This window comes from Schistocerca nitens, chromosome 1, assembly GCF_023898315.1.
Source record: "Schistocerca nitens isolate TAMUIC-IGC-003100 chromosome 1, iqSchNite1.1, whole genome shotgun sequence".
Lineage (NCBI taxonomy): Eukaryota > Metazoa > Arthropoda > Insecta > Orthoptera > Acrididae > Schistocerca > Schistocerca nitens.
Window position 1 is genome coordinate 354,594,271 of NC_064614.1, and position 12,085 is coordinate 354,606,355.

Genomic DNA, 12,085 nt, shown 5'->3' on the forward strand with positions numbered 1-12,085 from the left:
AACCTATTAGCAACCTAAATATTAGTTTGAGCACAACAGTGTTTCACTAGGAATGGTCCTGTTGGAGGTAGCATGCCATAGCCTTTTTTACATAAAAAAGTGAAAACATAAAACACACACACACACACACACACTGGATGAAGAATTTGCTTGAATCTGTTAGGTTCCCTTCAAGGTATTTTAAGAAACAATACCAAAATTAGACAAATAATCACAAAAATGAAGTATACTGTACTAATCTCTAAAGATAAAATGACACTATCTCCACAACAATGTCAGTGACTCACATTGAATACAGAATGGCATTTCGTTTTGCACATCAACAGTTTCCTTGTGGAGCTTCTCAAGTTTATAATCTACACAAATTCAAATTAGTCACAATTTTTGCATGATATTTTTATTAATATTGATATAACAATGTAACAACAAACAACAGAGGTTGTGTGTTCCGAAGTTCACACAGCTGTCCAGTATTTGCTATCTGAATGTTCAGCAGCAGCAACTTTCAGACATTCCAATTGCACTAAGCAATGCAGAATGTGTCTGTAACAAAGAAAACCCATACATTCGCATTAATAGTCAGTAAAATCTGCTATTGTTTTAAGCTTATCAGATGTAGTGATAAAGCTAAATTAAATTTTCACTACATATAATTTCTTTCATCATTTAAACCTGTCTATTATAAGTTGCTCTAGAAGTTACAAAAGAAGCCAACTGTGATATATTTCATCTGGTTTAAATGAAATTTAGTTTATTAAAGATATTACACTGATCTGACAGAACATTATGATCACTGACCTACTATCGATATAAACCCATCCAGGCAAACGTCACCTGGCAAGGAATGACTGCTAGTCAGACACACACACAGTGCATGTAGTATCAGTGAGTGTGTAGAATGGGGAAGGTACCCAATCTGTATGAGTTTGACTGAGGGTAGATTGTGATGGCCCAGAGGCTCAGCATAAGCATTTCAGAAACTGGAAAACTTGTCAGATGTTTGAGGAGTGCTCTGGTGAGGGTCTTCAACACGTGGTGAGACCTAGGTGAAACCACATCCAGACGTCGTGGAGTTGTCTGGCAACTCCTTATTATGTATAACAGATGTTGTAGGCTGGGGAGACTAGTAAAACAGAATAAGCAGTAAACTGTGGCAGGACTAACATCAGACCTTAATCCTGGTCAGAGGACAAGTATGCCTGAGTGCACAGTGCACCAAACACTCCTAACAATGGGCCTACACAGCCAATGACCCATACATGTGTGAATGTTAACACTACAACATTGGCAACTATAACTGAAATGGGCATGTGACAATTGGCACTAGATGTTGGTGCATTGGCAGAGTGTTGCACAGTCTGATGAATTCCAATATGTTCTTCATCATGCCAACGAGAGGGCGTGAATCCATCATCTTCCAGGGGAACAGCTCCTTGACATTTGTACTATGGGATGGAAACAAGCTGGTGTCATCTCTGTTATACCTTGGAAAACACTCAGTGGGCATCCATGGGTCCAGTGGATCATGTGTAAGGTACCATGACAGCCATGGGGTACCATAAACAGGTTGCAGACCATGTACAAAACCATGTTTCCCACAGCCGGTGGTATTTTGCAACAATAATGCACCATGTCATGAGGCCAGGGTTGTGATGGAATGGTTTGAGAAACACAGTGGTGAATTCCAGTTGATGTGCTGGCCCCCTGAGTTGCCAGATCTGAACCCGATCTGTGGGGTGTGATTGAAGATGGCATATAGCATCAGAGCTCTTCACCCCCACCCCATCCCTGGAATTAGGTAACTTGTGTGTGCAGATATGGTGTCGACTCCCTCCAGTGAGCTGCCAAGGCCTCATTGCTTCCATGTCATGACATGCTGTCAATGTTATATGCCAAAGGTGGACATACCTGCTATTAGGTAGGCGGTCTAATGTTCTGGCTGATCACTGCATAAGAGCAGTTGTAAGAAACACACTGTTTGAGAAAACATTTTTGTACATGATTTGTATCCATGATAATTGAATGGGTTTAGTTGTAGCAAAAGGAAGTATATTAAACGTACTATCAGTCTGAAAGCTACACTCGTACGAAAGAGACATAACAAGGAAATAAACAGCTGTCAATTTATCATTTCATTTCCTTGTCATTGAAAACTCATCATAGCAGTTCTAGGGTTTAACATCAGAGTGACTTGATGGATGACATCAAGGGAAGGATCAAGACTGCTGGCTCATTCAAAAACTTCCTACAGTAGAATCACTTGGCAAATATTATTGAATCAGTATAGAAAGTGCAAATATATGTACTCTTATTACTTCCAGTCTGCCTACTTCTATTTGGCAAGAATAGGTAACACAGAGAGGAGCCTAAGGTTGATAGTTTGTAAGAAAGTTTCATAAAATGATTTATGAAGAGCCCAACAAAGGAACAGGGGAAATCACATTTAGTAAATTATTAAGGAGAGGAAATTTAACCTTTCAAGATTACAAAAAATACTTAAAACGCTCCAGTCAAGTGTAACCAATATAATTATCAAGCCAAATGTAATGACTGTAGAGGAAGAACATGTGTTGCCACAAAAAGAACATGGTAAGTCCATCACTTTTTAGTAGGCTTTAGTCAATTTTTCATGTTTAGCATCAAAAGTTTTTTTTTTTTTTGTCTTTAATTTTGGTTCATTACATGGTGGATTGGAATACATTTCTTACACCTTGACCACGAAACTGTTCAAGTTCTTCAAGACTTGAATATTTTGAAAGTTATTGACAGGAGCTCTGAAAGTATACCCCTAGAATTATTTAGCTGCAAAACATTCTTGATTTACCTTACAAAACACATATTATTACATGCTCAGTGCGGGCATAAGAATTTAAGAATTCATCAGGTTGCTGCAGGTTGTTTAAAACCTTCTGTTTGTAACATGCTTTTCAAATCATAGTCCTATCTTGTATAATCTATTCTTGAACATGAATTACTTTGTAAAGCCTTTAATAAACTCTTGTGATTCTAAAAGCCTTAATCCAGTCATTTGGTAACTCTGTAATAGTTTTCTGCTTTATTGACCCAAAGTTTTTATCATGTTTCATTAAGAGTGTCCTTTTATTGGAAATATTTTTTGGTACTATCTATGGTTGATGTAGTGAAGATGTAAAAACATATGGACAATGTAGTGAACATATAAACACACTGCACAGTTGTTATTCTGTCCTGAGCACAAATCACAGAATATTACAAGAACCCTTACTTCTGAATCAAGGATTTCAGTCACATAATTGTACAAAAAACTAACGAATTCATTCTCTCATTTACTCCCTACGTCCTAAATGTAAGTATAAAAATTGCATCACTCTTGGACATTTGATGAAGTTTGAAACTGTAAAACCACAGTTGACACTTGTAATAAGCATCATTACTGATGATACTTCACAAGGGTAGGCTATTTTTTTTTCCTTTTTTTAAATAGTCCATGTATACTGCTTCATTTTCCTCCATCTTTTGACTTCTTTGATTTGCTGTGCACTTACAATAAAATTTAACAGCCTTAGCTTATGAACCTGGTCTTCCATGCTAAATTCTTTTATTTGATTTGTAATTTCTAACTTTTCTTTTTCAGAGATATGTCAAAGCATTGCATTCAAACCTTTTAATTCTGCTTGAACTTTCTCACCTGTTGAGCCAGTGTCGGTACACAGGTCCCAATCATAAGCTGAATTTTCTGTTAAATATTTTTCAGTATGTCTAGGTTTACCATATCTACAAAGTATATACAAAAACTTCTGCAGAGTCGTCTCTAATTTTTTTTTTTTTTTTTTTTTTGCAGGAGGAGAATGACATTTTTTGTGAACATACTTGGAACATTTAGCTATAAGTTAGTATATAAAAGTTTTTTTCTTTTATTTACAGGTGAGCCATAATTGAACGTGAAGTAGATGTCAGGTTGCGATAATGGTCGGTGATGGAGTTCCTCTTCAAGACCAGCGATGACTCTGCCACAGTGATTCACAGGAAGTTGCTCCCTTTTTATGGACAGGACACAGTGGATTGTAGCAGTATTCAGCGGTGGTTGTAGAGGTTTAAAGAAGGTGATTTATCTCTACTGGACAATCCAAGATGCGGTAGACTGTTGACGGCAGTGAGTGATGTGAATAAGGAGACCATTGATAAAATCATCCAAAATGACAGATGTGTGATGACATGACAGCTTGCTGAAATGCCTTGTTTGTCAGTGAGTAGTGTGGTATCACTGGTACAGTCACTATGGAACAGAAAAATCTGTGCACATTGGGTGCCTAGATTATTGACAAGAGAAATGAAAACGATGGGGAAGAATGAGGGCAAGGGCCTCATGAAGACCTTTACTGAAGAGTGGAAACAGTGTTTTGACAGTGTCATTACTCAGGATGAAAGATGGTTGTTTTTGTCTGAAGCCTGAGAGCAAAATCCAGTCGATAGAGTGGTGTCATCTGGGTTTCCCTCGGAAGAAGAAACGAAGACTTTCACTAACAGCAGTCTAAAAGGTGATGACCTCCTTCTTCTGGGATCAGTGTGGTGTCATTTTCATTAACTTTTTTGGAACCTGGCTCCACAGTTAATTGGGACCATTACTGTTTGTCATTGGACAAGCTTCAATGTGTCATCAAGACCCACAGACCACAGCTTCAGGGTCAGCTCATCAGACTACACCATGACAATGCCAAACCTCATACAGCCCTTATGACACAGGAGAAAATCAGGAAAATTGGTTGGAAAATTGTTCCTCATCCTCCCTACAGTCTGGACTTGGCTCCATCTGATTTTTACCTCTTTGGTTATCTGAAGGCCCACGTGTGCAGTAAAACATTTGACAGTGAGAAAGACCATATTTCCTGTGTCAAGAATGGTGTAAAAGTCAATCCCCGGAATTTTACCAAAGTGCATTTACATCATGGAAAGAATGTTGGGCCAGATGCCTCACAGCTGATGGAGACTACATTGAGTAGGCTCAATGTATAGCTGAATGTCCCAAGTATGTTCACAAAAAATTTCATTCTCCTCCTGCAAAAAATAAAAAAAATTAGAGATGACTGTGCAAAACTTTTTGAACGCCCTTTGTAGCTGGGAAATCATCAAGACAAGATGGGAGTGTAGGAATGGCATAAAATTTTTTATAAATACAATTCCTTTTTATTTAGAACACTATTTCATGGAACTTGTTGCAGCAGGAGCATTGGTACACCATAATTTTCAGAACATTTCACCGTTTTAAGCAAGTCTCTTTTCCTTTTAAATATTTATAAAACTCTGAGTTTGCAAGTCAGCTTGTAGTTAAAGTGGCAGTGTAAAATTGATTCCACAGTCCTTGGCAGCAGTTGATTTATTTTATGAACCCACTAGGCTGACATCAGCAAAATACTATTTCCACAGTAATGTTGTGTGTGAGGTTGGAAAACAAATTCTTGCATAATTTTAGTAGTTCGCATTTGTGTTCAGAATTTTTGGTTACCTTAAGAAAGTAAATCCACCTTTATTACATGGAATGTTTAAACTTGCATTCTTCCAAGTCATGCTTAGTTTCTAAAAAGCTCTTCAGGTACATACATTCCTCAAAACAATAGACACCCGAAATCTTCACATCATTTTTAGTCAGGTATATAATAGTGTTTTCAATCATCACCCAATATGGGTTTCAGATAGTATCATCAAATCAAATACTTGATATTTATTAGAAGAAAGAGCCCATTTCTCAAACTAATGAAATGCTATGGTATAGAATGACATCGTCTCTTCCTTAAATTTCAAAATTAAATTAATTATTTACTGGCTAGGGTCTCATTCTTTAATTTGTTCAAACTTGTCTTGGTTTACAATAAAACTGGCAGTCTTCCTTTCATTCAGACATCTTGGAGTGTTGATTAATACTTATTTCAGATATCGAGACTTTATTCTTCTCCACACTTTTTATGTTTTTTTTTTTCCAAACAGAGCCAAGTTTGACTGCAGAAACACAAAGTAAATTTTACGGATCAGATTACTGAAAAAATCTAAAATTATTTTAGGTGGCCTGTCTTCAGCATAAAAAGATTGTTTTAATGGAATCCAAAGCTTAAAAATTCTCTCAACTGTAGGAATTATCAACAGCCATTTTGTTTTAAGTGAGACAGAAGAGTCCGATAATTGACATCAACATAGAAGCAGAATCTTTCACTTCTCTGTCCTTACCATGTATATTGAAAAATAATTAAAATATTTTAATGATGATTTTTTTTCAATGTTGACAGTTAAAACTCCATTTGATGCTTGATATAGTATTGTGGAGGAATATATGCAGGGCATCCAATTCCTTCTACATTTTTTCCCTACTTCTTTAATTTGATAAAACATATTCTGCTGGCCACATTGATGAAGCCCTCCAATTATTCAATGACTCAAACTTCAACGGCTTCTGATGGATTCGGTCAATTTCAGTAAAGTATAGAACAACTAATGAAAACATCTTTTTAACCTTGTGGTTCAATGCATTAGTGCCAATGCCATAAAATGAAACTTCTTGGAACTTTTTTTATGTATTCAGACATGGAGTGTGGTGCAAGAATATTTTTAACAATGGCTGTAGCTTCAGTCCTGACTGTAGACTGCTTTGCGGTGACTTTGGAGTGAGGATACATTGTGGCATTCAGTTATATCATCCTTTCAAGATAACTGAAGGATTGATGATGCTTGACAACTTTATAAGCTTTTGTTAGTTCTGCAGAAGCACTGAGCAATTCTTCCTGGGTATCTTATTTAATCATGAATGTAGATTCATGTCAATGCTATTGCAAATCTAATTGTAAGATTCTTCATAGAAACATGATGCCTCACATCTGCCTTGCCCCTGTGAGTGACTGAGATGAAACAGCTACAAATCTCACACAATGCTTCCTGATCCAAATGTCCTTTCTTGACAAAAGACCACTCTTGTGTAGTCATCTAAAAGTGGCACTTTCTCTTTCCATCTTCAAGCATTTTCATAAGCTGTGATAAGTTTATTAGATGATAAAGAATTTAACAATAGCACTTCACTGATGTACGTATCACCATACACTTCACACCCTAGATACCAGCAGTCAAACCATCAGACATTACTAACATGCACTCATTGTTCATATGATGATACAAAAAATCGTCTTATCAGATTGCTATTCAAATGGAAACTACCTGATTCTTCCACATGGCACTGCTTAAATAGTTCCAGCCCCTTACTACTGGAGAAGTCTGGTGTTTTCTCGAATAATGGTGCAAGATATAGAAGGTGTTTGCGTTGTCAATACAGGATATGCAACATGCAACACCACCTGTGAGACAACGTTGCATTTTGCATATCCTGTATCAACAATGCAAACGCCTTCTAGATCTAGCACCATCATTTGAGAAAATGCCAGTGCCATGCGGAAGAATCAGGCAGTTCCCATCTGAATAGCAATCTGATAAGATGATTCTTTGTAAATGTCGTACATGAACAATGAGTGCATGTTAGTAATTGTCTGCGAGGTGACCTTGCCAACATAAACTTTTTGACATAATTAAAACTAACTGAGGCTGCTTTTACATGTTGCACTAACAGATGGCACTACTTCAGTACTTGAGCCAATCTTGTAACAGTATTTTCAAAATTGGGACAAAATTGGCCCTTGTTGGGATGTCGGGACAAGAAGGTCCATAACAGTGATGATCCCATGGCATCAGGATGGATGGTAACCCTAGGTATATCCCATATGCAACAGAAAGTTTGAGTTTTTTATATATAACTCATGTCATTTTTTCATTGATAGGTATTCTGGAAGGTAAATTATCCCTGTTTCCTTGTGTCGTAGTGAGTATCTCTTCCCTTAAATTCAACTGTGTGGTTAAAAATGGTGCCTCCTTTTCTTAGGATAGTTTGCAAGGCCTATGTGCATGCATGCTGGGAATTTTACTCATTGTATCATTTTACTTGATTCTTAGAGTGTGTTAGAGACAGCAATCTCTGGCATTGGAATCATGATGCCTAGGCCTTCTACAAGCAAATAATGTTATATATATTAAGCTGGTTAAATAGGAAGAGTGATTATTTCAGTTATTTTACAAATTAAAATTGTTGCTAAGGTGTTCTTTTCATGGTGTTTTGACTTTTTTGAAATACTCAAGCAGTCAGCATTTTCAGTATCTGCCTAACTTTTGAGACATTGTCCTAATGTCCCTACAAATATTATTCATTCTGCTCTAACATTTTCTCTTTTTGTCCGATTGGTTAACAGATGGTTACTCTTGGTCTCGTAATGACCTTCACATTTTGAAAATCCTAAGAGGACTACAACTAGTATTACACTTTTACTGTAAGGAAACAACACAGAGTAAAAAAGTCAATTGATCATCTTTGTAATCGCCACCCAACTGACCTAACAGGTGTAACATGAACACTGGAAGCTAACCTTGGACTTGGCCCATTCCTTCTGTGAAAAGACTTTTAACTGCCTGGTATTACCAATGACTAGCCATCATAATGTGCCACAAACTTATTTCCGAATTGCATCTACGTGCCCCATTTTTTCTGTGGGTTCCTCATATATTATTGTCATTCTAGTCTTCAGAAGACTGGTTTGATGCAGCTCTCCAAGCTACTCTATCCTGTTCAGAACTCTTCGTCTCAGAATAACTATTGTGACCTACATCCTTCTGAATCTGCTTACTGTATTCATCTCTTGGTCTTCCTCTATAATTTTTAGCCCCCCCCCACTTCCCTCCCATACTAAATTGGTGATTCCTGGATATCTCAGAATGTATCCTATCAGGCAATCCCTTCTTTTAATCAAGATGTGCCAATAATTTCTTGTCTCCCCAATTCTATTTAGTACCTTCTCATTAGTTACATGGGATCACCACTTCAGCATTCTTCTGTGGTAGCACATTTCAAAAGCTTTTATTATTATTGAAACTGTTTATTGTCCATGTTTCTCTTTCGTAAATGGCTACACCCCAGACAAATACCTTCAGAAAAGACTTCCTAATGCTTAATTTTATATTTGATGTTAACAAATTTCTGTCCTTCAGAAACACTTTTCTTGCCAATGCCGGTCTACATTATACATCCTCTGTACTTCATCCATCATCAGCTATTTTGCTGCCCAAATAACGGAATTCATCTACTGCTTTAACTGATCTTCCAAGTCCTTTGCTGTTTCTGACAGGATTGCAGTGTCATCAGCAAACCTCAAAGTTTTAAAGGTTTTATTTCTTCCCTGAACTTTAATTTCTGCTCCAAATTTTTCTTTGGTTTCTTTTACTACTTAGTTAGAGCAGAGATTTAATAACCTTGGGGATAGGCGACAACCCTGTCTCACTCCTTTCTCAACCACTGCTCCCTTTCAGGTGCCACACGGATCTTGTAATTGCCATGTGGTTTCTGCACAAGATGTAAATAGCCTTTTGTTCCCTGTTTTTTGCCCCTGCTACCTCCAGAATTTTGAAAAAGAGTATTCCAGTCAACATAGCTCTCTGTAAGTCTGTTGTTCTTGTTGTTGTTGTGGTCTTCAGTCCTGAGACTGGTTTGATGCAGCTCTCCATGCTACTCTATCCTGTGCAAGCTTCTTCATCTCCCAGTACCTACTGCAGCCTACATCCTTCTGAATCTGCTTAGTGTATTCATCTATTGGTCTCCCTCTACGATTTTTACCCTCCACGCTGCCCTCCAGTACTAAATTGGTGATCCCTTGATGTCTCAGAACATGTTCTACCAACCGATCCCTTCTTCTAGTCAAGTTGTGCCACAAGCTCCTCTTTTCCCCAATTCTATTCAATACCTCCTCATTAGTTATGTAATCTACCCATCTAATCTTCAGCATTCTTCTGAAGCACCACATTTCGAAAGCTTCTATTCTCTTCTTGTTTAAGCTATTTATCGTCCACGTTTCACTTCCATACAAGGCTACACTCCATAGAAATACTTTCAGAAATGACTTTCTGACATTTAAATCTATACTCGATGTTAACAAATTTTTCTTCTTCAGAAACGCTTTCCTTGCCATTGCCAGTCTACATTTTATATCCTCTCTACTTTGACCATCATCAGTTATTTTGCTCCCCAAATAGCAAAACTCCTTTACTACTTTAAGTGTCTCATTTCCTAATCTAATTCCCTCAGCATCACCAGACTTAATTCGACTACATTCCATTATCCTCGTTTTCCTTTTGTTGATGTTCATCTTATACCCTCCTTTCAAGACACTGTCCATTCCGTTCAACTGCTCTTCCAAGTCCTTTGCTGTCTCTGACAGAATTACAATGTCATCGGCGAACCTCAAAGTTTTTATTTCTTCTCCATGGATTTTAATATCTACTCCGAACTTTTCTTTTGTTTCCTTTATTGCTTGCTCAATATACAGATTGAATAACATCGGGGATAGGTTACAACCCTGTCTCACTCCCTTCCCAACCACTGCTTCCCTTTCATACCCCTCAACTCTTATAACTGCCATCTGCTTTCTGTACAAATTGTAAATAGCCTTTTGCTCTCTGTATTTTACCCCTGCCACCTTCAGAATTTGAAAGAGTATTCCAATCAACATTGTCAAAAGCTTTCTCTAAGTCTACAAATGCTAGAAATGTAGGTTTGCGTTTCCTTAATCTTTCTTCTACGATAAGTCGTAGGGTCAGTATTGCCTCACGTGTTCCAACATTTCTACGGAATCCAAATTGATCTCCCCCGAGGTCGGCTTCTATCAGTTTTTCCATTCGTCTGTAAAGAATTCGCGTTAGTATTTTGCAGCCGTGAATTATTAAACTGATAGTTCCGTAATTTTCACATCTGTCAACACCTGCTTTCTTTGGGATTGGGATTATTATATTCTTCTTGAAGTCTGAGGGTATTTTACCTGTCTCATACATCTTGCTCACCAGATGGTAAAGTTTTGTCAGGACTGGCTCTCCCAAGGCTAACAGTAGTTCTAATGGAATGTTGTCTACTCCGGGGGCCTTGTTGTCTACAAATTCTATAAATGTATGTTTGCCTCTCCTTAATCTATGTTCTAAGGTAAGTCATGGGTCAGTATTGCCTTGCATGTTCCTACATTTCTCCAGAGTCCAAACTGATCTTCCCTGAAGTTGGCTCCTACCAATTTTTACATTCTTCTGTAAAGAATTTGTGTTAGTATTTTGCAACCATGATTAATTAAACTGATAGTTTGATAATTTTCACACCTGTCAGCAACTACTTTGTTTGGACTTGGAATTATTACATCCTTCATGAAGTCTGAGGGTATTTTGCCAGTCTCATATATCTCGCACACCATATGGAAGAGTTTTGTCACGGCTGGCTCTCCCAAGGATATCAGTAGTTCTGACAGAATGTCATGTTCTCTCGGTACCTTTTTTTGACTTAGATCTTTCAGTGCTCTGCCAAATTCTTCTCTCAGTGTCATACCTCCCATGTCACCTTCTTCTATGTCCCATTTCTGTAATGTTGCCTTCAAGTTCATCCCCCTTGTATAGAACCTTTATACACTCCTTCTACCTTTCTGCTTTCCCTTCTTTGCTTGGTACTGGTTTTTCTACTGATCTCTTGATATTCACAGAGCTGCTTCTCTTTCCTCCAAAGGCCTCTTTAACTTTCCTGTAGATGAACCTACCTTTCCCTTAGTGAAATATGCTTCTAAACCCTTACATTTGTCCTCTAGCCATTCGTGCTTAGCCATTTTGCACTTCCCATCAGTCTCATTTTTTAGACATTTGTGTTCCCTTTTGCCTGCTTCATCACTGCATTTTTATACAAGGTGTATAGCTTTGCTTCCGCCATTTTTTCCCCAAGATTTGAGGCTTTAATGAAACAAATTGGTTAAAATGTATCATTCAAAGTATTTTCCATTGCTGGCCGCTACTTTCTCCCATCTTTCAGCAGTGTAGGAATTCTGTATCAAAAAAATTGTTCATCTTTTGAAGCGGTCCAAGAATCAATCCAATTTGTGTCTTCTTCATGAGATCGGAAGTGTTGGTCAGCCAGGTCATGTGCCATTGATCTAAACAGGCAATAGTCAGAGGGAGCAATGTCTGGATAACATGGCACGTGGAGTAGGACGTCCCATTTTAACATTTC

The 12,085-nt window shown here is 37.7% G+C and overlaps 1 protein-coding gene across 3 annotated transcripts in view; it reads right to left on the bottom strand.

The window, feature by feature from the left end:
• Nucleotides 1-380: 380 nt before the first annotated feature.
• Nucleotides 381-12,085, bottom strand: part of LOC126248801 (venom serine protease-like) — a 274,056-nt gene continuing 262,351 nt past the window's right edge. For all 3 annotated transcript variants that reach the window (XM_049950197.1, XM_049950205.1, XM_049950214.1), the window contains exon 8: nucleotides 381-543. In XM_049950197.1, coding sequence (XP_049806154.1) covers nucleotides 524-543 — 20 coding nt within the window. In that variant the 3' untranslated portion in view covers nucleotides 381-523. The remainder of the gene's footprint in view (nucleotides 544-12,085) is intronic.